This window comes from Panulirus ornatus, chromosome 11 (assembly GCF_036320965.1).
Source record: "Panulirus ornatus isolate Po-2019 chromosome 11, ASM3632096v1, whole genome shotgun sequence".
Classification (NCBI taxonomy): domain Eukaryota; kingdom Metazoa; phylum Arthropoda; class Malacostraca; order Decapoda; family Palinuridae; genus Panulirus; species Panulirus ornatus.
Genome location: NC_092234.1, coordinates 57,143,102 through 57,169,135, shown reverse-complemented (window position 1 = coordinate 57,169,135; position 26,034 = coordinate 57,143,102). Strand labels below are relative to the sequence as shown.

Here is a 26,034-nt window from a genome sequence, read left to right as displayed (position 1 = left end):
TATGGTTCATGGTGAAGTGCCTGAGGATTAGTGGAATGCATGCATAGTGCCATTGTACAAAGGCAAAGGGAATAAAGGTGAGTGTTCAACTTACAGATGTATAAGTGTGTTGAGTATTCCTGGGAAACTATATCGGAGGATATTGATTGAGAATGTGAAAGCATGTACAGAGCATCAGATTGGGGAAGAACAGCGTGGTTTCACAAGTGGTAGAGGATGTGTGGATCAGGTGTTTCCTTTGAAGAATGTATGTGAGAAATACTTAGAAAAACAGATGGATTTGTATGTAGCATTTATGAATTTGGAGAAGGCAAACGATGGAGTTGATATAGATGCTTTGTGGAAGGTATTAAGAGTGTATGGTGTGGGATGTAAATTGCTAGAAGCAGTGAAAAGTTTTTATCAACGATGTAAGGCATGTGTATGAGTAGGAAGGGAGGAAAGTGATTGGTTCCCAGTGAATGTTGGTTTGCGACATGGGAGTGTGATGTCTCCATGGCTGTTTAATTTGTTTATGGATGGGATTGTTAGGGAGGTGAATGCAAGAGTTTTGGAGAGAGGGGCAAGTACGTAGACTGCTGTGGATGAGAGAGCTTGGGAAGTGAGTCTGTTGTTGTTCGCTGATGATACAGCGTTGATGGTTGATTCAGGTGAGAAACTGCTGAATTTGGTGACTGACTTTGGTAAAGTGTGTGGCAGAAGAAAGCTGAGAGTAAATGTGAATAAGAGCAAGGTTATTAGGTTCAGTAGGGTTGAGGGGCAAGTTTATTGGGATGTAAGTTTGAATGGAGAAAAAACTGGAGAAGTGAAGTGTTTTAGATATCTAGGAGTGAATTTAGCAGCAGATGGAACCATGGAAGCAGAAATGAGTCACAGGGTGGGGAAGGGGGCAAAGGTTCTGGGAGCATTGAAGAATGTGTGGAAGGCAAGAATGTATCTCAGAGAGCAAAAATGGATATTTTTGGAGGAATAGCAGTTCCTACAATGTTACAATGCTGCAAAGCATGGGATATAGATAGGGTTGTGCAGAGGAGGGTGGATGTTTTGGAAATGAAATGTTTGAGGACAATATGTGGTGTGAGATGGTTTGATCAAGTAAGTAATGAAAGGGTAAGAGAGGTGTGTGGTAATAAAAAGACTGTGGTTGAGAGAGCAAAAGAGGGTGTATTGAAATGGTTTGGTCACATGGAGAGAATGAGTGAGGAAATATTGACAAAGGATATGTGTGTCAGAGGTGGAGGGAACGAGGAGAAGTGGGGGGACCAAATTGGAGGTGGAAGGATGGAGCAAAAACGATTTTGAGCAATCAGGGCCTGAACATACAGGAGGGTGAAAGGCGTGCAAGGAATAGAGTGAATTGGAATGATGTGGTATACCAGGGTCGACGTGCTATCAATTGATTGAACCAGGTCATATGAAGCATCTGGGGTAAACCATGGAAAGTTTTGTGGGGCCTGGATATGTATATATGTGTATGTCTGTGTATGTACATGTATGTATACGTTGAAATGTATATGTATATGTTTGTGTGTGTGTGGGTGTTTATGGATATACATTTATATGTGGGTGGGTTGGGCCATTCTTTCATCTGTTTCCTTGTGCTACCTCACTAACGCAGGAGACAGTGACTAAGTATAATTTAAAAAAAAAAATATTATTATTATTGTTATTGTTGTTATTATTATTATTATTTATTATTATTTAAGAATACTTCCCACGTATTCCCTGCGTGTCATAGAAGGCGACTAAAAGGGGAGGGAGCGGGGGGCTGGAATTCCTCCCCTCTCGTTTTTTTTTTTAGATTTTCCAAAAGAAGGAACAGAGGGGGGCCAGGTGAGGATATTCAAAAAAAGGCCCAGTCCTCTGTTCTTAGCGCTACCTCGCTAATGCGGGAAATGGCGAATAGTTTAAAAAAAAAAATTATTATTATTATTATTATTATTATTATTATTATTATTATTATTATTATTATTATCCCTGGGGATAGGGGTGAAAGAATACTTCCCACGCATTCCTCACGTGTCGTAGAAGGCGACTAGAGGGGACGGGAGCGGGGGGGCCAGAAATCCTCCCCTCCTTGTATTTTAACTTTCTAAAAAATGGGAAACAGGAGTCACGCTGGCAGTGCTCATCCTCCTCGTAGACTCAGATTGGGGTGTCTAAATGTGTGTGGATGTAACCAAGATGTGAAAAAAGGAGAGATAGGTAGTATGTTTGAGGAAAGGAACCTGGATGTTTTGGCTCTGAGTGAAACGAAGCTCAAGGGTAAAGGGGAAGAGTGGTTTGGGAATATCTTGGGAATAAAGAAAGGGGTTAGTGAGAGGACAAGAGCAAGGGAAGGAGTAGCAGTACTCCTGAAACAGGAGTTGTGGGAGTATGTGATAGAATGTAAGAAAGTAAATTCTCTATTGATATGGGTAAAACTGAAAGTTGATGGAGAGAGATGGGTGATTATTGGTGCATATGCACCTGGGCATGAGAAGAACGATCATGAGAGGCAAGTGTTTTGGGAGCAGCTGAATGAGTGTGTTAGTGGTTTTGATGCACAAAACCGGGTTATAGTGATGGATGATTTGAATGCAAAGGTGAGTAATGTGGCAGTTGAGGGAATAACTGGTATACATGGGGTGTTCAGTGTTGTAAATGGAAATGGTGAAGAGCTTGTAGATTTATGTGCTGAAAAAGGACTGGTGATTGGGAATACCTGGTTTAAAAAGCGAGATATACATAAGTATACTTATGTAAGTAGGAGAGATGGCCAAAGAGCGTTATTGGATTACGTATTAATTGACAGGTGCACGAAAGATAGACTTTTGGATGTTAATGTGCTGAGAGATGCAACTGGAGGGATGTCTGATCATTATCTTGTGGAGGCTAAGGTGAAGATTTGTATGGGTTTTCAGAAAAGAAGAGTGAATGTTGGGGTGAAGAGGGTGGTGAGAGTAAGTGAGCTTGGGAAGGAGACTTGTGTGAGGAAGTACCAGGAGAGACTGAGTACAGAATGGAAAAAAGTGAGAACAATGTAAGTAAGGGGAGTGGGGGAGGAATGGGATGTATTTAGGGAATCATTGATGGATTGCGCAAAAGATGCTTGTGGCATGAGAAGCGTGGGAGGTGGGTTGATTAGAAAGGGTAGTGAGTGGTGGGATGAAGAAGTAAGATTATTAGTGAAAGAGAAGAGAGAGTCATTTGGATGATTTTTGCAGGGAAAAAATGCAATTGAGTGGGAGATGTATAAAAGAAAGAGACAGGAGGTCAAGAGAAAGGTGCAAGAGGTGAAAAAGAGGGCAAATGAGAGTTGGGGTGAGAGAGTATAATTAAATTTTAGGGAGAATAAAAAAATGTTCTGGAAGGAGGTAAATAAAGTGCGTAAGACAAGGGAGCAAATGGGAACTTCAGTGAAGGGCGCAAATGGGGAGGTGATAACAAGTAGTGGTGATGTGAGAAGGAGATGGAGTGAGTATTTTGAAGGTTTGTTGAATGTGTTTGATGATAGAGTGGCAGATATAGGGTGTTTTGGTCGAGGTGGTGTGCAAAGTGAGAGGGTTAGGGAAAATGATTTGGTAAACAGAGAAGAGGTAGTAAAAGCTTTGCGGAAGATGAAAGCTGGCAAGGCAGCAGGTTTGGATGGTATTGCAGTGGAATCTATTAAAAAAGGGGGTGACTGTATTGTTGACTGGTTGGTAAGGTTATTTGATGTATGTATGACTCATGGTGAGGTGCCTGAGGATTGGCGGAATGCGTGCATAGTGCCATTGTACAAAGGCAAAGGGGGTAAGAGTGAGTGCTCAAATTACAGAGGTATAAGTTTGTTGAGTATTCCTAGTAAATTATTTGGGAGGGTATTGATTGAGAGGGTGAAGGCATGTACAGAGCATCAGATTGGGGAAGAGCAGTGTGGTTTCAGAAGTGGTAGAGGATGTATGGATCAGGTGTTTGCTTTGAAGAATGTATGTGAGAAATACTTAGAAAAGCAAATGGATTTGTATGTAGCATTTATGGATCTGGAGAAGGCATATGATAGAGTTGATAGAGATGCTCTGTGGAAGGTATTAAGAATATATGGTGTGGGAGGCAAGTTGTTAGAAGCAGTGTAAAGTTTTTATCGAGGATGTAAGGCATGTGTACGTGTAGGAAGAGAGGAAAGTGTGAACGAATGGGGCCTGGATGTGGAAAGGGAGCTGTGGTTTCGGTGCATTATTACATGATAGCTAGAGACTGAGTGTGAACAAATGGGGCCTTTGTTGTCTTTTCCTAGCGCTACCTCGCACACATGAGGGGGGAGGGGGATGGTATTCCATTTGTGGCGGGGTGGCGATGGGAATGAATAAAGGCAGACAGTGTGAATTGTGTGCATGGGTATATATGTATGTGTACATTGAGATGTATAGGTATGTATATTTGCGTGTGTGGACGTGTATGTATATACATGTGTATGGGGGTGGGTTGGGCCATTTCTTTCGTCTGTTTCCTTGCGCTACCTCGCAAACGCGGGAGACAGCGACAAAGCAAAATAAATAATAAAATGAATATTATTATTATTATCATCATTATTATTATTTATTCATTTACTTATTTTGCTTTGTCGCTGTCTCCCGCATTAGCAAGGTAGCGCAAGGAAACAGACAAAAGAATGACCCAACCCACCCACATACACATGTATATACATACACGTCTACACATGCAAATATACATACCTATACATCTCAACGTATACATATATATACACACACAGACATATACATATGTACACATGTACATAATTCATACTGTCTGCCTTCATTCATTCCCATTGCAACCTCGCCACACATGAAATAACAACACCCTCCCCCCTCATGTGTGCGAGGTAGCGCTAGGAAAAGACAACAAAGGCCCCATTTGTTCACACTCAGTCTCTAGCTATCATGTAATAATGCACCGAAACCACAGCTCCCTTTCCACATCCAGGCCCCACAGAACTTTCCATGGTTTACTTTGTGGCTGTCTCCTGCATTTGCGAGAAAGAATGGCTCAACCCACCCACATACACATGTATATACATACACGCCCACACACGCACATATGCATACCTATACATTTCAATGTTTACATACATGTACATACACAGAGATATACATATCTACACATGTACATATTAAGACTTGCTGTCTTCATCCATTCCCGTCGCCACCATGCCACACATAAAATGGCACCCCCCCTCCCCACACATGTGTGAGGTAGCGCTAGGAAATGACAACAAAGGCCACATTCGTTTACACTGGGTATCTAGCTGGCGTGTGTAATGTGCGGAAACCACAGCTCCCTTTCCACATTCATGCCCCACAAAACTTTCCATGGTTTACCCCAGACGCTTCACATGCCTTGGCTCAATCCATTGACAGCACGTCGACCCCGGTATATCACATTGTTCCAATTCACTCTATTCCTTGCATGCCTTTCACCCTCCTGTATGTTTAGGCCCCGATTGCTCAGAATCTTTTTCACTCCATCCTTCCACCTCCAATTTGGTCTCCCACTTCTCCTTGTTCCCTCAACCTCTGACACATGTATCCTCTTTGTCAATCTTTCCTCACTCAGTCTCTCCAAGTGACCAAACCATTTCCATACACCTTCTGCTTTCTCAACCACATTTTCTTTATTACCACACGTCTCTCTTACCCTTTCGTTACGTACTTGATAAAACCACCTCTCACCACATATTGTCCTCAAACATCTCATTTCCAACTCATCCAACCTCCTCCGCACAACCGTATGTATAGACCATGCCTCGCAGCCATATAACATTGTTGGAACTGCTATTCCTTCAAACATACCCATTTTTGCTCTCCAAGATAACGTTCTTGCCTTCCACGCATTCTTTAATGCTCCCAGAACCTTCGACCCCTCCCACACCTTGTGACTCACTTCAGCTTCCATGGTTCCATCCACTGCTAATCCACTCCCAGGTATCTAAAACACTTCACTTTCTCCAGTTTTTCTCCATTCAAACTTACCTCCCAATTGACTTGTTCTTCCACATACTGAACCTAATAACCTTGCTCTTATTCTCGTTTGCTCTCAGCTTTCTTCTTTCACACACTTTACCAAAATCAGTCACCAGCTTCTGCAGTTTCTCACCCGAATCAGCCACCAGTGCTCCAACATCAGCGAACAACAACTAACTCAGCTCCCAAGCCCTCTCATCCACAACAGACTGCATATTTGCCCCTCTCTCCAAAACTCTTGCATTTACCTCCCTAACAACTCAATCCATAGATAAACAACCATGGAGACATCACACACCCCTGCCGCAAACTGACATTCACTGGCAAGTGATCACTTTCCTCTCTTCCTACTCGTACACATGCCTTACATCCCCGATAAAAACTTTTCACCGCTTTTAGCAACGTACTTCCCATACCTTATACTCTTAATACCTTCCACAGAGTATGTCTTTCGACTCTATCGATAATATGCCTTCTCCAGATCCATAAATGCTACATACAAATCCATTTGTTTTTCTAAGTATTTCTCAAATACATTCTCCAAAGCAAATGCCTGATATACACATCCTCTACCACTTGTGAAACCACATTGCTCTTCCCCAATCTGATGCTCTGTACATGCCTTCACCCTCTCAGTTAATACCCTCCCATATAATTTCCCAGGAATTCTCAACAACTTTTTCCTCTGTAATTTGAACACTCACCTTTATCCCCTTTGCCTTTGTATAATGGCATTATGCATGCATTATGCCAATCCTCAGGCACTTCAACATTATTATTCATATAATTATTAATATTTTTACATAACCTCAAAACTCCCTCTTGAGGGTTTCTTGCATCTTCAAGACTGCAGCACAATTAGTAGTAGGAAAGAATGGATTTCTTTGAGTGAGAAGTTCTTTGTCAAGATTGTGTTCCAATTAGACAACTTCATTGAAGGTGACTATTTTGCTTACAGTGTTATCACAAGCTGGCAAGGTATGGTAACACCTTCCTCAAGCATCTTTCTTTGAAATATCCTTAGTTCTAATTGCTGTATTTTTTTCTCATACTCTTCAGTTTTTGTTTCATTACAAATAGGTACAATTGGGGCATGTTTCTGCCAGTGCCATGTCAACTGTTATGGAAAAAAAAGCCATTCTGTTTTTGAATCTGTCCATTGTTTCTGTGGTCTATATCTCTTCCTTGTACATTCTAGTATACCACTACTGTATATGTCTTTTTGACCAACCTGCCATCTGCCATGCATTCTGCATGGCCATACCATCCTGAAAGATTAACATTATGCACCTCTGATGATTTCTTCACACTACAGATGCTCCTTGACTTACAATGGGGTTACATTCCAAGAAACCCATCTTAAGTTGAAAATATCGTAAGTAGGAAATACATTTAATACGTTCAATACTGTACATCTAACCTACCAAATATCATAGCTTAGCCTATCCTACCTTATACATTCTCAGAACACTTATATTAGCCTACAGTTGGACAAAGTCATCTAACACAAAGCCTGTTTTATAATTAAGTGTTGAATATCACACCATCATATAGTCGAAAAATCATGTCAAACCATCTTAGGTTGGTGAGCATCTGTACTTATCCTTTTCACATCTAAATTCTTCAAGCTATCTCTCATCCTCATTCCAGCAATATTGTGCTTGTTATATACCTCTACTGCACTTATTGTTTACTTATCCTGACATATATAGATATAGATTTGAGTTTCACATCCATACTTTGGAGTTAGGACAAGTTTCTGCCCATCGCTCTGTCAAACATTCCACACAACTATCTCTTTTGACATTCCTATAATTCCACCTCTTGATTAATATACTTGGTATTTATGTTACATCCACTTTATTTTGGAAGCACTTTATTACAAAAATAACTAAATCTTCAATAAGAAATGTGGATTCATGTGTAGGTTTTGAGATTTCTTTTCTTCTGAACAGTAGCTTCATTGATTTATTTTTGAAATTATACTTAACTGCCATCTCCTGCGTTAGTGAGGTAGCGCAAGGAAACAGATGAGGAATGGCCAAACCCACCCATATACACATGTATATACATAAACACCCACACACACACATGTACATACATATATATTTCAACATATACATACATATACATATACAGACATATACATATATACACATGTACATATCCATACTTGCTGCCTTCATCCATTCCCATTGCCACCCCACCACACACAAAATAGCATCCCCCCCTCCAGTTTTGCAGCGCCAGGAACAGACAAAAAAGGCCACATTCGTTCACTCTCATTCTATAGCTGTCATGTGTAATGCACCGAAACCACAGCTCCCTTTCCACATCCAGGCCCCACAGACTTTTCCATGGTTTACCCCAGATGCTTTACATGCCCTGGTTCGATCCATTGACAGCACTTCAACCCTGGTGTACAACATCGTTCCAATTTACTCTATTCCTTGCATGCCTTTCACCCTCCTGTATGTCCAGGGCCCCGATTGCTCAAAATCTTTTTTCACCATCCCACCATCTCCAATTTGGTCTCCCACTTCTCCTCATTCCCTCTACCTCTGACACATATATCCTTTTTGTCAATCTTTCCTCACTCATTCTCTCCATATGACCAAATCATTTCAATATACCCTCTTCTGCTCTCTCAACCACTATTTTTATTACCACACATTCTTACCCTTTCATTACTTACTCGATCAGACCACCTCTCATCACATATTGTCCTCACACATTTCATTTCCAACACATCCCACCCTACTCCGCACACTCCTATCTATAGACCATGCCTCACAGCCATATAACATTGTTGGAACCACTATTCCTTAAAACAAACCCATTTTTGCTCTCCAAGATAACGTTCTTGCCTTCCACACTTTCTTCAACACTCCTAGAACCTTTGCCCCCTCCCACACTCTGTAACTCACTTCCGTTTCCATGGTTCCATCCGTTACTAAGTCCACTCACAGAAATATATATTCTTCTTTCTTTTTCTTTTAAACTATTCGCCATTTCCCGCGTTAGCGAGGTAGCGTTAGGAACAGAGGACTGGGCCTTTTTTGGAATATCCTCACCTGGCCCCCTCTGTTCCTTCTTTTGGAAAATAAAAAAAAAAAAAACGAGAGAGGAGGATTTCCAGCCCCCCGCTCCCTCCCCTTTTAGTCGCCTTCTACGACACGCAGGGAATACGTGAGAAGTATTCTTAATCCCCTATCCCCAGGGATAAAATATATATATATATGTACAGAGCATCAGATTGGGGAAGAGCAGTGCGGTTTCAGAAGTGGTAGAGGATGTGTGGATCAGGTGTTTGCTTTGAAGAATGTATGTGAGAAATACTTAGAAAAGCAAATGGATTTGTATGTAGCATTTATGGATCTGGAGAAGGCATATGATAGAGTTGATAGAGATGCTCTGTGGAAGGTATTAAGAATATATGGTGTGGGAGGCAAGTTGTTAGAAGCAGTGAAAAGTTTTTATCGAGGATGTAAGGCATGTGTACGTGTAGGAAGAGAGGAAAGTGATTGGTTCTCAGTGAATGTAGGTTTGCGGCAGGGGTGTGTGATGTCTCCATGGTTGTTTAATTTGTTTATGGATGGGGTTGTAAAGGAGGTAAATGCAAGAGTCCTGGAAAGAGGGGCAAGTATGAAGTCTGTTGGGGATGAGAGAGCTTGGGAAGTGAGTCAATTGTTGTTCGCTGATGATACAGCGCTGGTGGCTGATTCATGTGAGAAACTGCAGAAGCTGGTGACTGAGTTTGGTAAAGTGTGTGGAAGAAGAAAGTTGAGAGTAAATGTGAATAAGAGCAAGGTTATTAGGTACAGTAGGGGTGAGGGTCAAGTCAATTGGGAGGTGAGTTTGAATGGAGAAAAACTGGAGGAAGCGAAGTGTTTTAGATATCTGGGAGTGGATCTGTCAGCGGATGGAACCATGGAAGCGGAAGTGGATCATAGGGTGGGGGAGGGGGCGAAAATTTTGGGAGCCTTGAAAAATGTGTGGAAGTCGAGAACATTATCTCGGAAATCAAAAATGGGTATGTTTGAGGGAATAGTGGTTCCAACAATGCTGTATGGTTGCGAGGCGTGGGCTATGGATAGAGATGTGCGCAGGAGGATGGATGTGCTGGAAATGAGATGTTTGAGGACAATGTGTGGTGTGAGGTGGTTTGATCGAGTAAGTAACGTAAGGGTAAGAGAGATGTGTGGAAATAAAAAGAGCGTGGTCGAGAGAGCAGAAGAGGGTGTTTTGAAATGGTTTGGGCACATGGAGAGAATGAGTGAGGAGAGATTGACCAAGAGGATATATGTGTCGGAGGTGGAGGGAACGAGGAGAAGAGGGAGACCAAATTGGAGGTGGAAAGATGGAGTGAAAAAGATTTTGTGTGATCGGGGCCTGAACATGCAGGAGGGTGAAAGGAGGGCAAGAAATAGAGTGAATTGGAGTCATGTGGTATACAGGGGTTGACGTGCTGTCAGTGGATTGAAGCAAGGCATGTGAAGCGTCTGGGGTAAACCATGGAAAGCTGTGTAGGTATGTATATTTGCGTGTCTGGACGTGTGTATGTACATGTGTATGGGGGGGGGGGGTTGGGCCATTTCTTTCGTCTGTTTCCTTGCGCTACCTCGCAAACGCGGGAGACAGCGACAAAGTATAAAAAAAAAAAAAAAAAAAAAAAATATATATATATATATATATATATATATATATATATATATATATATATATATATATATATATATATATATATATTTATATCTATTTTGCTGTGTGTGTATATATATGTGTACATTGAGATGTATAGGTATGTATATTTGCGTGTGTGGGCGTGTGTGTGTGTACATTGTGTATGGGGGTGGGTTGTGCCATTTCTTTCGTCTGTTTCCTTGCGCTACCTCGCAAACGCGGGAGACAGCGACAGAGCAAAATAGATATAAATATATATATATATATATATAAATATATATATATATATATATATATATATATATATATATATATATATATATATATATATATATATATATATATATTATATATATATATATATATTTATATCTATTTTGCTTTGTCGCTGTCTCCCGCGTTTGCGAGGTAGCGCAAGGAAACAGACGAAAGAAATGGCACAACCCACCCCCATACACAATGTACACACACACATGCCCACACACGCAAATATACATACCTATACATCTCAATGTACACATATATATACACACACAGACACATACATATATACCCATGCACACAATTCACACTGCCTGCCCCTATTCATTTCCATCGCCACCTCGCCACACATGGAATACCATCCCCCTCCCCCTTCATGTGTGCGAGGTAGCACTAGGAAAAGACAACAAAGGCCCCATTCGTTCACACTCAGTCTCCAGCTGTCACGCAATAATGCCCAAAACCACAGCTCCCTTTCCACATCCAGGCCCCACACAACTTTCCATGGTTTACCCCAGACGCTTCACATGCCCTGCTTCAATCCACTGACAGCACGTCAACCCCGGTATACCACATCGATCCAATTCACTCTATTCCTTGCCCGACCTTTCACCCTCCTGCATGTTCAGGCCCCGATCACTCAAAATCTTTTTCACTCCATCTTTCCACCTCCAATTTGGTCTCCCACTTCTCCTTGTTCCCTCCACCTCCGACACATATATCCTCTTGGTCAATCTTTCCTCACTCATTCTCTCCATGTGCCCAAACCATTTCAAAACACCCTCTTCTGCTCTCTCAACCACGCTCTTTTTATTTCCACACATCTCTCTTACCTTTACATTACTTACTCGATCAAACCACCTCACACCACACATTGTCCTCAAACATCTCATTTCCAGCACATCCACCCTCCTGCGCACAACTCTATCCATAGCCCACGCCTCGCAACCATACAACATTGTTGGAACCACTATTCCTTCAAACATACCCATTTTTGCTTTCCTAGATAATGTTCTCGACTTCCACACATTCTTCAAGGCTCCCAGGATTTTCGCCCCCTCCCCTACCCTATGATTCACTTCCGCTTCCATGGTTCCATCTGCTGCCAGATCCACTCCCAGATATCTAAAACACTTTACTTCCTCCAGTTTTTCTCCATATATATATATATATATATATATATATATATATATATATATATATATGAAAGCCGGCAAGGCAGCAGGTTTGGATGGTATTGCAGTGGAATCTATTAAAAACGGGGGTGACTGTATTGTTGACTGGTTGGTAAGGTTATTTACTGTATGTATGACTCATAGTGAGGTGCCTGAGGATTGGCGGAATGTGTGCATAGTGCCATTGTACAAAGGCAAAGGGGATAAGAGTGAGTGCTCAAATTACAGAGGTATAAGTTTGTTGAGTATTCCTGGTAAATTATATGGGAGGGTATTGATTTGAGAGGGTGAAGGCATGTACAGAGCATCAGATTGGGGAAGAGCAGTGTGGTTTCAGAAGTGGTAGAGGATGTGTAGATCAGGTGTTTGCTTTGAAGAATGTATGTGAGAAATACTTAGAAAAGCAAATGGATTTGTATGTAGCATTTATGGATCTGGGGAAGGCATATGATAGAGTTGATAGAGATGCTCTGTGGAAGGTATTAAGAATACATGGTGTGGGAGGCAAGTTATTAGAAGCAGTGAAAAGTTTTTATCGAGGATGTAAGGCATGTGTACGTGTAGGAAGAGAGGAAAGTGATTGGTTCTCAGTGAATGTAGGTTTGTGGCAGGGGTGTGTGATGTCTCCATGGTTGTTTAATTTGCTTATAGATGGGGTTGTTAGGGAGGTGAATGCAAGAGTTTTGGAAAGAGGGGCAAGTATGAAGTCTGTTGTGGATGAGAGAGCTTGGGAAGTGAGTCAGTTGTTGTTCGCTGATGATACAGCGCTGGTGGCTGATTCATGTGAGAAACTGCAGAAGCTGGTGACTGAGTTTGGTAAAGTGTGTGAAAGAAGAAAGTTAAGAGTAAATGTGAATAAGAGCAAGGTTATTAGGTACAGTAGGGTTGAGGGTCAAGTCAATTGGGAGGTAAGTTTGAATGGAGAAAAACTGGAGGAAGTAAAGTGTTTTAGGTATCTGGGAGTGGATCTGGCAGCAGATGGAACCATGGAAGCGGAAGTGAATCATAGGGTGGGGGAGGGGGCGAAAATCGTGGGAGCCTTGAAGAATGTTTGGAAGTCGAGAACATTATCTTGGAAAGCAAAAATGGGTATGTTTGAAGGAATAGTGGTTCCAACAATGTTGTATGGTTGCGAGGCGTGGGCTATGGATAGAGTTGTGCGCAGGAGGGTGGATGTGCTGGAAATGAGATGTTTGAGGACAATGTGTGGTGTGAGGTGGTTTGATCGAGTAAGTAATGTAAGGGTAAGAGAGATGTGTGGAAATAAAAAGAGCGTGGTTGAGAGAGCAGAAGAGGGTGTTTTGAAATGGTTTGGGCACATGGAGAGAATGAGTGAGGAAAGATTGACCAAGAGGATATATGTGTCGGAGGTGGAGGGAACGAGGAGAAGTGGGAGACCAAATTGGATGTGGAAAGATGGAGTGAAACAGATTTTGAGTGATCGGGGCCTGAACATGCAGGAGGGTGAAAGGCGGGCAAGGAATAGAGTGAATTGGATCGATGTGGTATAACGGGGTTGACATGCTGTCAGTGGATTGAATCAGGGCATGTGAAGCATCTGGGGTAAACCATGGAAAGTTGTGTGGGGCCTGGATGTGGAAAGGGAGATGTGGTTTCGGGCATTATTGCATGACAGCTAGAGACTGAGTGTGAACGAATGGGGCCTTTATTGTCTTTCCTAGCACTACCTCGCACACATGAGGGGGGGAGGCGGATGGTATTCCATGTGTGGGGAGGTGGCGATGGGAATGAATAAGGGCAGACAGTGTGAGTTGTGTGCATGTGTATATATGTATGTGTCTGTGTGTGTATATATATGTGTGCATTGAGATGTGTAGGTATGTATATTTGCATGTGTGGACGTGTATGTATATACATGTGTATGTTGGTGGGTTGGGCCATTTCTTTCGTCTGTTTCCTTGCGCTACCTCGCAAACGCGGGAGACAGCGACAAAGCAAAATAAATAAATAAAATAAATATATATATATATATATATATATATATATATATATATATATATATATATATATATATATATATATATATCTTTTTTTTCTTTCTTTTAAACTATTCGCCATTTCCCGCATTAGCGAGGTGGCATTAGGAACAGAGGACTGGGTCTTTTTTGGAATATCCTCACCTGGCCCCCTCTGTTCCTTCTTTCTGGGGGGGGGAAAAAAAAAACGAGAGGAGAGGATTTCCAGCCCCCCGCTCCCCCACCTTTTAGTCGCCTTCTACGACACGCAGGGAATACGTGGGAAGTATTCTTAATCCCCTATCCCCAGGGATATATATATATATATATATATATATATATATATATATATATATATATATATATATATATATATATCCTCAACTGCCAGGTACTTTAGCATTCTTACATTCCAGTAGCTTTTTTCCTTTAACTTCATCCAGAAAGTAACTTTGCATGCTTTTCACTCATACTCATGAGCAGAATATTTTGGCATTTATAAGCCATTAGAAAAAAATTGTTGTAAAATGACATTTGTGGCGAACTGGTCTTGTAAATTAGATATGCATCCAAAGAGTTATAGAGTGTGAGGAGTTGTGTATGCCATTCTTGTTCAGTTGCTAGCAATGGCTAATTGAGAATAGATAGATAGATAGACAGGCAACTTCTTTTTCTTTGCAAGGATGGGCTAATCAGAGTTAACATAATATGCAGCATTATATACATTATATACAGAGGATTTTACCATCTTAAGGAAATAAAGAAAGCTATGACTTTAAAAACTCATGTTGCCTCTGCAGGACCTGTTAAACAGCTGTCACGACACAGTCAAATCTACCCAAGTGAGACGGGAGAAGCCCCACCAGACAGACCCCACAAGTGTCACTACTGTCTTGCTGCATTTAAAAAGTCATCGCACCTTAAGCAGCATGAAAGAACACATACTGGGGAAAGGCCATTCAAGTGTGATAGTTGTAATAAGTAAGTATTATCTTTCTTTCATACTATTCACCATTTCCCACGTTAGCAAGGTAGCGTTAAGAACAGAGGACTGGACCTTTGAGGGAATATCCTCACCTGGCCCCCTTCTCTGTTCCTTCTTTTGGAAAATAAAAAAAAAACGAGAGGGGAGGATTTCCAGCCCCCTGCTCCCTTCCCTTTTAGTCGCCATCTACGACACGCAGGGAATACATGGGAAGTATGCTTTCTCCCCTATCCCCTGGGATAAGGTAAGTATTATATTAAGAATAAAACAGTTATGTCTGAATGTATATTTCAGTAGTATAGTCAGCTAAGTTTTGGTCAGATTTCACTGTTAATGTGTTAATACTGTTTCTTACATTCTTCAATTGATTTTTATAAAGTTTATAAAGAGCACAGCAACCTTAATACAACCCAGGGTATAAAATGGTAAAGTCCCTGTGGAGTTGTGTGCTGAAAAAAGATTGGAAATACTGGTTTAAATACACAGGTATTAGTAGGTGAATCGGACAGATGGTCAACAGGCATTATTAGATCATGTATTATTTGATAGGCATGTAAAAGAGATACTTATGGATGTAAATGTGCTGAGAGGGGCAGCTAGTGGAATGTCTGATCACTATCTTGTGGAGTTGGCGGTGAAGATTTGTAGAGGTTTTCAGTAGAGGAGACAATGTTAGGGAGAAGAAGGTGATGAGAGTAAGTGAACTTGGAAAAGAGAATGTTTGAAGAAATATCATGAGAGATTGAGTGTAGATTGGCAAAAGGTGAGAGCAAATGAAATGAGGGGAGTGGGTGAGGAATGGTAGGTATTTAGGGAAGTGGTGATGGCATGTGCAAGAGATGCATGTGGCATGAGAATGGTGGGGAAATGGGCAGATTAAAAAGGGTAGTGAGTGGCGGAATGAAGAAATAAAGTTGCTAGTGAAAGAGAAAAGAGAGGTGTTTTGGTAATACTTACAAGGAAGGAGTGCAAATGACTGGAAGATGTATAAGAGGAAGCAACAAGAAGTTAAGAGGAAGGTGGAGGGGTTGAAAAAGAGAGCAAATGAGAGAGGGTGAGAGAGTATCATTAAACTTTAGGGAGAATAAAAAGATGTTTTAGAAGGAGGTAGATAATGTGTGAAAGACAAGAGAACAGGTAGAGACATAGGTGAAGCGGCAAAAGGGGAAGTGATGACAGTTATGGAGTGAATATTTTGAGGGATTGTTAAATGTGTTTGATGACAGAGTGACAGTGACAGTGTAGGGTGTTTAGGTCAGGGTGGTATGCAAAGTGAGAGCATCAGGGAGAGTGGTTTATTGAAATGAGAAGAGGTATAATGAAGTAGAATAAGAATTTGATATGATTATTATTATACATTATCGCTGTTTCCTGCGTCACTGAGGTAGTGCCAGGAAACAAATGAAGAATGGCCCTACCATTCATGTAAACATATATATGCATAAATGCCTGTACATGCACATATACATACATATATATACACAGACATATACATGTATACACAAGTGCATATACTTGTTTGCCTTCATCCATTCCTGTGGCTACCCTGCCACACAGGAAATAGTATCCCCCTCTGCCTTTCAGCTAGGTAGCACCAGGAAAAGACAAAAAAGGCCACATTTGTTCACACTCAGTCTCTAGCTGTCATACATGGTTTGGATGGTATTTCAGTGAAATTTATTAAAAAAAGGGGGGTGACTCTGTTGTTGATTTATTGTTAAGGATATTCAATGTATGTGTAGAGCATGGTGAAGTGCCTGAGGAGTGGCAGCATGCATGCATGGTGCCTTTGTACAAAGGCAAAGGGGATAAAGGGGAGTGTTCAAATTACAGAGGCATAAGTTTATTAGATTTTCCTGGGAAATTATATGGGAGGGTATTGATTGAGAGGGTAAAGGCATGTACAGAGCATCAGATTGGGGAAGAGCAGTGTGGTTTCAGAAGCGGTAGAGGATGTGTGGATCAGAAATACTTAGAAGACAGATGGATTTGTATGTAGCATTTATGGAACTGGAGAAGGCATATGATACAGTTGATAGAGATGCTATGTGGAAGGTTTTAAGGGTACATGGTGTTGGATGTAATTTGCTAGAAGTAGTGAAGAGTTTCTACCAGGGATGCAAGGCATGTGTACGAGTAGGAAGGGAGGAAAGTGATTGGTTCCCAGTGAATGTTGGTTTGTGGCAGGGGTGTGTGATGTCTCCATGGTTATTTAACTTGTTTATGGATTTGGTGGATAGGTAAGTGAATGCAAGAGTTTTAGAGAGGGGCAAGTACGCAGTCTATTGTGGATGATAGGGCCTGGGAAGTGAGTCAGTTATTATTCGCTGATGATACAGTGCTGGGGGCTGATTCGGGTGAGAAACTGCAGAGATTGGTGACTGAGTTTGGTAAAGTGTGTGAAGGAGAAGGTTGAGAGTAAATGTGAATAAGAGCAAGGTTTTAAGTTCAGTAGGGTTAAGGGACAAGTAAATTGGGAGGTAAGTTTGAATGGAGAAAAATTGGAGGAAGTGAAGTGTTTTAGATACCTGGGAGTGGACTTAGCAGCAGATGGAACCATGAAAGTGGAAGTGAGTCACAGGGTTGGGGAGGGGGCAAAGGCTCTGGGAGCATTGAAGAATGTGTGGAAGGTGAGAATGTTATATCGGAGAGCAAATATGGGTATGTTTGAAGGAATAGTGGTTCCAATGATGTTATATCATTGCGACGCAAGGGCTATAGATAGGGTTATGCAGAGGAGGGTGGATGTGTTGGAAATGAAATGTTTAAGGACAATATATGGTGTGAGGTGGTTGGATCGAGTTAGAGAGATGTGTGGTAATGAAAAGAGTGTGGTTGAGAGAGCAGAAGAGGGTTTATTGAAATGGTTTGGACACCTGAAGAGAATGAATGAGGAAAGATTGACAAAGGGGATATATGTGTCAGAGATGGAGGTAACAAGGAAAAGCAGGAGAGCAAATAGGAGGTATGTATTACATTTATATGTTTTCTCTGTGTACCATGATCTTAGATTTTTTCTTCATACTTGTTCACTTTTTCCCTGATTAGTGGGGTAGTGCCAGGAACAGTCTAGCAACAATCTCATTTCCTCAGATCCACTCTCTACCTTTCATATATAATGAACAAAAACCAGAGCTCCTTATCCACAGCCATGCCCTATATACCTTTTCTGTGGTTTTTTCCTGACCACTTTATGGCCCCCTTATTAGCCTCGTGACAGCATATTGCCCTCTGTACGTCACATCACTTCAGTTCACTCTATATCTTGCATGCCTTTCACCTCCTTGCATGCTCAGATCCAGATGATTCAAAGCATCTTTCAGTTCATCCTTCCATCTCATTTTCAGTCGACAGCAAAAATATCAGAAAACGAAGACAGACTTTGTGCTTTGCTTATTCAAGAGACTGAAAATTTGTCACCTTAGTTATCTATCTATCTGTATATCAATCTATATCTCTGATGCCTGTTCCAACTAGAACTCCCTGAAAAGGTGGCCATGGCAACAGTCTTTATAAAGAAATAACTCCAGTGCCACTTCTTAGCCTTTAGTGCCTCACCCGTAACAGGCCACTGGCAGGAGGCAAGTCTACTCAGAGCCAGAATATCCAGGTTTCTTTCCTCAAACATACTACATGTCTCTCCTTTCTTCTCATCTTAATTACTTCCTCACAATTTTAGACACCCTAGCCTTTTTGTGTTCTCTCTTTTTGAAACTGAAATACATGAAGGGAAGGGATTCTGACCCCCCAATTCCATCCCCCAATTCCACTCCATTTAGTTGGCTCTCATAAAACAAAAAATTTTAACTTATCTTCCTGCTGCAGGGGTCCCTTCTTCCCTTATGATTCTTCTTGAGCACTCAGGAAGCTGGCTGCATCCACCAGTTGTTGGGACCACATGTCATACAATGTTTTGATGTTGAGTATGCGTATGTGAAGAGAGTACAGGGCAGTTGAGTAGTAAGTGCTCATTGTCTTCATTACAGTAGTTAGATCATGGGCATGAAGGGTCTTAGGACATTTTGATATTGTGTTTATAGTTTTGCAGTAATGGGTGATGTCTAGAGCATAAGAGAGGATGAGTGACTCATTTTTGTCTGGTAGTTAGGTTCATGAAGGATTTGTAGCTGGTGGGATGGAGTTGAAAACTGAGTTTGGAGGTCACTTGTTTAGTGCTTGTCAGGTTATTTCAGTGTGTGTTTTGACTTTGATATATTTGTTGAGCGAGTGGGATTTGTGAGTAGAGATTATTGAAGCATGTAGCAGGGGTAAACTTTTATTTCTACTTGGGGATTGATGGTTAGTTATGGAGTGGTTTGAGTGGGAGAGCGTCTAGTGCTGTCGCATTGAATTAAGAGCCAAGCAGATTGAGGTAAGATTGTATTGTGAGGTTTTTAGAGTCCTTGTGAAAATGTTGCGTGCTTATGGTTGCTAAGCGGCCAATGATTGTTCTAAGCACACTACAGTAAAGCTTCAGTTATCCGAAATGTATTGGGAAATTGGCTGTTTCGAATAACAAAAATGCCAGTTATTCAAGTCTTGTTTTTGATATATTGAATAATTCAGAAATTGCCTATCCCTCACTTTAGATGTGGGTTATGTTCTGCGAAAACCTCGCATAAAGAGAAATTGCATAAAGCTCTGGTGGATTCTCCTGTTACCTTCACATTATGTAGCTTCTGACATTGAATAAGATTATCTAGCCATTCTTTGTTTGTGTTATGTAGCTTCTGATATTGAATAAACTTATCTAACCATCCTTTGCTTGCTTGGAACACCCAAACGCTGATGCTTCCTCACCACCATTACCATATCACTAGATTTCTAGCTTCATTTCTAAGGTCAGAGAAATTCTTTTCCATTTAATTGCTGGCTCTAGGGTTGGAGAAGAAGTTGGATGTTTGGATGTGATATTAACAAATGCAAACACAGCCGGTTGCAGGAAAATCACATTAGCAGGTATACCCATATAGCATAGGTAGCACAGATCCACACAAAACAGTGGTACCTGCAAGATGGTCCCACTGACAGGAATGTCACATGTTCCTACCAGGACCCATGCTTACTCTAAGCACCAATCCCCATTGAAGTTTTGGTGCAATTTGTACAGCTCTAATGCTCTCTCAACAGTATCAGTGTGTTGTGTGATTTGTAGCTTCATTTTTAAAGTCAGAGAGGTTGTCTTCCATTTAACAGCTGATTCTGGGGTAGGAGATATTGCTGGATGTTTAGGTGCCATATTTACAAACACAAACACATTGTATTGTAGAAAAATCACTTTAGCTGGTATGCCCAAATCATGCAAGTAGCACAGATCCACACACAACAGTGGTAACTGTGAGACTGACCTGCTAGTGGGACCATGGCACACTCCACTTAGGACCCACACTCACTCCACCCACCAACCCTCATGGAAATTTTGGTGCACTTTATACTGCACACATTTTGAAATATTTTACTTATTCATAGATATTTTACATAGAGGAAATACGAATATATGCAAGCAAATATATACTACAAAATGCCTTAATTTTCTTCTGCTGCTTGGTGATATTGTAAATATTCGTCATGCCAGGGATGAAGGCCTTCATTAGTGCCACCTTGGATTCACTCTTGGTCAGTCTCTTGAAAAAATCAATCATCTTTTCGAGGCTTAAGACACTTCTTTTGTGCTTCATGTAAGACTTACACAGCCTTGAGGAACTGTAAAGCAATTACTGACAACATTTGAAAGGGGCCATTGTCTATATTTAGTTATCAAGGGTACACTTAGTCCACAAATGTGTAAGACCAGCACTCAGCACTGCTCTAGAGAGCACCTGAGAGATAGTAAAACATTCACCAGCACCACAATACACCTGGTGGTGATGCGCTAATCATTTTGGCATGGTGTGTGTGCAATTTGAAATAATTTTATGTATCTTTTATTTTTTTTTCAGATAATGGAAGGTTGCCAACCAATATTGAAAAAACATCAGTGGTTTGAACATTTTGTTGTCTTGAATACTAGATAACAAAAGTTTTACTGTATTTTGTGTCATGCCCAGCTTTATCATCTTCCTTTCATCCACATTTACTGTTTCCTAGTTTAGCAACGTTATGCAAGAAACAGAATGAACATGATGTACCATTTTCTTACAGCTACTCTCTAGCTGTTATGTGTAATGCACCAAAGCTGCAGCCCCCAGTCCACAACCAGGCCACGCAGACCTTTCCTTAGTTCCCCCAGATGCTTCATATGTCATGGTCTAGTCCATTGACCTAACATTCTCCCTTGTATACTACATTGTTCCAGTTCACTTGATCCCATGCATGTCTTTCACCCTCCAGTGTATTTGGACTCTTTTTTTTTTTATTGTTTTGATATTTCTCATGTTTTGATTTATTCTTACCATGTTTCTTTTATTCATATAGCCAAAGGAATTTTGCATCTTTGCAGCGTCTTTATTTTTTTGCGTATACCAGAAGAGCAGCAGTATGTATGTGCACAAATATGAAATGTCTTAAGTTTTTATTTTTTTCTGTAGTTTGTCTATACCCAATAATCACCCCTTCTCTTCTTGATTTCTCATGTTGCCCTATCCATAGAAAATTTTTTTAATCCTGGCAGAATTACTTAACACTGACACATATTTTTATAACAGTTCACCCTCACTAATGTTCCATCTTGAGAACAGTACATTTAATATGAAAACTAATTGTAGTAGCAGTAGTGAATTACTAGAGACATAACCCTTATGCCTAATATGGTACATTTTTTTCTAGGCAGTTTAATTCCTTGAGTGTCCTGAAGTCACATTTTAAAACGCACACCAAACAGAGAACTCACAAGTGTTCTGTATGCAATGGCCTTTTTGCAACCAATGGGAGCTTGAGAAGACATCGAACGACCCACTCAACGGTTGGTATTACTTCTAATGAATTGGAATTTGACATGAGTTCTTGGATTTGGCTTTTTAGAAAATTATCTGTGGTATGATTTGTTATGAACAGGAAAGATTTGTAATTGTAGTGATAAGTCATACAAGGAAAATGTGAAAAGAAAGGAATGATTATTTGCAGCTGGTTTCCAGTATTAGGATGTGAATCTAAAAATTAGCAAGATTGAATTGATTTGGATGAGTGAGATTTGGTGATGATTATCTTAATACAGAATGTGGAAAGACTGTTAGAAGAATGGAAAGACTGTTAGAAGAATGGATAAGCCATGACTTATGAGATGGTAATTATATGTTCATCATTAAAGAGAAAAACAGGATTTGAGTATTTGGTATGGCTGTTTTTTAGTACCTTGTTGCAAAGCAAAGGGGCATATTGTTTTGCCCTTGTCCATACGTCCAGTCATCTGTTCTGATCTTCTGTATATGATATCATGTGTAAGTGATTGGATATGCACCAAACGTTTAACACAGGAACAGTTTAGAGGGTCCTATATCTGCTTTAGGTTTTAGTGTTAGAATCAGATGTTAAGTTCACAAGGTCTTGCACACTTACGTGTTATGAAGTACACATGTACTGTATATACTCATCTATATATCTACCTTGTGTATAGGTCAACCCTCGATTTTTGCCAAGAAATCATTAAATCATGATATGCCTTGTGCAGAGGCAGACTCAAGTTTTTAAGGGTAATGGAACAACAAATTAGGGTAATAAAGCACCATATTTTATGGCATATAAAATTCATCACAGAAAATCCTCACAAGAAAACACTACTTCCAATAAACTGAGGGTTGCTGAGCCTGAAACACAGAGTGCCAAAGGCAAATTTTTGACCATTTATTGTTATGGCACTTTTCATTGAAATGTGGGTGACTTTAGAAAAAATATTGTATGTTTCCATTCAAGTATTTATTCAGGTTAATTAGGATAGAATGTCATTGTAATACAGCAGTTTTTAATTGAAAATCCTTTGAAAAGTAATTACAGTAAAGATTTTTTGAGCAGCAAAAGAAAGCGAAAGTTGATTGTCTTCATCATGATTTTATCCCACTTTCCACTATAATACATACATCACTTCAGCAAAAATATTACATTTCCATGATTGTATTTTATCCAGCACAGTATGGATAAAATATCATTGTAATATAGTAGTATTTTAGCCAAAAACTATTTAAAAAGCGAGTAACATCTCTTGAACATATGAAGGTTTGATAAAGTCTTTTGTTTTCGTCATGTATTTCATCATATTTTACATTGAAATACATCATGTTTCAGCAAAGCTACTATACATTTCTGAGAGTATATTCATTCAGGCACAGATAAGGTAAAATATACTTGTGTTGTAATAGTTTTTCAACTGAAAACTATTTGTAAAACATTTACCATCTAGCTGATACAACAAAGGCTTTACCTTTGCATCGGCCCTTTCTAACCCGCCTTTAATGTTACCATACATTGAAATTGTGTTTATGCTCTTATTGTCTTGCTTCTTATTTTCCAGAAATATGACAGGCTTGTATATAATGCAATGTTATGGTACTTTTGATTTACGAATATTCATTTTTGAAAATACATAAGACACCAAACAAACACCAGTATAGGTATCTACATGACTCCTACCAAAAGAGACCAAACATGCTTGACACATAATCTCCTCAGCATGGATTCGAGAACAATAAAGCTCACAACAAAGTTCAAGCTCCAGTAAAGTTGACGGAAGGTACTAAATTGTTAAGCAAAGGGAGAAATGTTTGTAAATTTTCATTTGTTAGCCAAACACAAAGAATGTCATCTGTTTGTCTAATAGCATTAGAGGGTAAGATATCATTTAGTAACTATGCTTCAAAGAGTTCCATATAAAGATTGCTTAATACAAGTGAAAGAGGGTTACCCATTGCCATACAAAATTTCTAAGCATAATACTCTCCATCAGATTGAAATACACATTCTTTTAGTTTTTATTATTCATTTTTTATACTTAAACGCCGTCTCTCACATCAGCTAGGTAGCAAAAGGAAACAGACGAAAGAATGGCCCAACCCACCCAGATACACATGTACATACACATGTACACATGTATAAGCATATGATAGAGTTGATAGAGATGCTCTGTGGAAGGTATTAAGAATATATGGTGTGGGAGGCAAGTTGTTAGAAGCAGTGAAAAGTTTTTATTGAGGATGTAAGGCATGTGTACGTGTAGGAAGAGAGGAAAGTGGTTGGTTCTCAGCGAATGTAGGTTTGTGGCAGGGGTGTGTGATGTCTCCATGGTTGTTTAATTTGTTTATGGATGGGGTTGTTAGGGAGGTGAATGCAAGTGTTTTGGAAAGAGGGGCAAGTATGAAGTCTGTTGTGGATGAGAGAGCTTGGGAAGTGAGTCAGTTGTTGTTCGCTGATGATACAGCGCTGGTGGCTTATTCATGTGAGAAACTGCAGAAGCTGGTGACTGAGTTTGGTAAAGTGTGTGAAAGAAGAAAGTTAAGAGTAAATGTGAATAAGAGCAAGGTTATTAGGTACAATAGGGTTGAAGGTCAAGTCAATTGGGAGGTAAGTTTGAATGGAGAAAAACTGGAGGAAGTAAAGTGTTTTAGATATCTGGGAGTGGATCTGGCAGCGGATGGAACCATGGAAGCGGAAGTGAATCATAGGGTGGGGGAGGGGGCGAAAATTCTGGGAGCCTTGAAGAATGTGTGGAAGTCAAGAACATTATCTTGGAAAGCAAAAACGGGTATGTTTGAAGGAATAGTGGTTCCAACAATGTTGTATGGTTGCGAGGCGTGGGCTATGGATAGAGCTGTGCACAGGAGGGTGGATGTGCTGGAAATGAGATGTTTGAGGACAATGTGTGGTGTGAGGTGGTTTGATCGAGTAAGTAATGCAAGGGTAAGAGAGATGTGTGGAAATAAAAAGAGCGTGGTTGAGAGAGCAGAAGAGGGTGTTTTGAAATGGTTTGGGCACATGGAGAGAATGAATGAGGAAAGATTGACCAAGAGGATATATGTGTGGGAGGTGGAGGGAACGAGGAGAAGAGGGAGACCAAATTGGAGGTGGAAAGATGGAGTGAAAAAGATTTTGAGTGATCGGGGCCTGAACATGCAGGAGGGTGAAAGGTGGGCAAGGAATAGAGTGAATTGGATCGATGTGGTATACCGGGGTTGACGTGCTGTCAGTGGATTGAATCAGGGCATGTGAAGCGTCTGGGGTAAACCATGGAAAGTTGTGTGGGGCCTGGATGTGGAAAGGGAGCTGTGGTTTCGGGCATTATTTCATGACAGCTAGAGACTGAGTGTGAACGAATGGGGCCTTTGTTGTCTTTTCCTAGTGCTACCTCACACACATGAGGGGGGAGGGGGATGGTATTCCATGTGTGGCGAGGTGGCGATGGGAATGAATAAAGGCAGACAGTGTGAATTGTGTGCATGAGTATATATGTATGTGTCTGTGTGTGTATATATATGTGTACATTGAGATGTATAGGTATGTATATTTGCGTGTGTGGACGTGTATGTATATACATGTGTATGGGGGTGGGTTGGGCCATTTCTTTCGTCTGTTTCCTTGCGCTACCTCGCAAACGCGGGAGACAGCGACAAAGCAAAATAAAAAAGATATAATAATAATACATAAACACCTACACACACACATATACATACCTATACATTTCTACGTACACATACACATACATACACAGACACATACATATATACACATGTAGATGTTCATACTTGTTGCCTTCATCCATTTCCGTTGCCACCCTGCCGCACGTGAAATTGCAAAAAAAAAAGAAAAGACAAGAAAAAGACAAAAAAGGCCACATTCGTTCGCACTGAGTCTCTAGCTGTCATGTGTAATGCACTGAAACCACCGCTCCTTTTCCACTTTCAAGCCTCATATAACTTTCTATGGTTTACCCCAGATGCTTCACATTCCCTGGTTCAATCCATTGACAGCACGTCCACCCCAGTATACCACATCGTTCCAATTCACTCTATTCCTTGCATGTCTTTCACCCTCCTGTATGTTCAGGC

General features: G+C 40.5%; 1 protein-coding gene across 2 annotated transcripts in view; it reads left to right on the top strand.

Moving 5' to 3' along the window:
* Nucleotides 1–26,034, top strand: part of LOC139751558 (uncharacterized) — a 346,101-nt gene that overhangs the window by 210,667 nt on the left and 109,400 nt on the right. For both annotated transcript variants that reach the window (XM_071667109.1, XM_071667108.1), the window contains 2 exons: nt 14,880–15,060; nt 21,830–21,965. In XM_071667109.1, the coding sequence (XP_071523210.1) occupies nt 14,880–15,060; nt 21,830–21,965 (317 nt within the window). The remainder of the gene's footprint in view (nt 1–14,879; nt 15,061–21,829; nt 21,966–26,034) is intronic.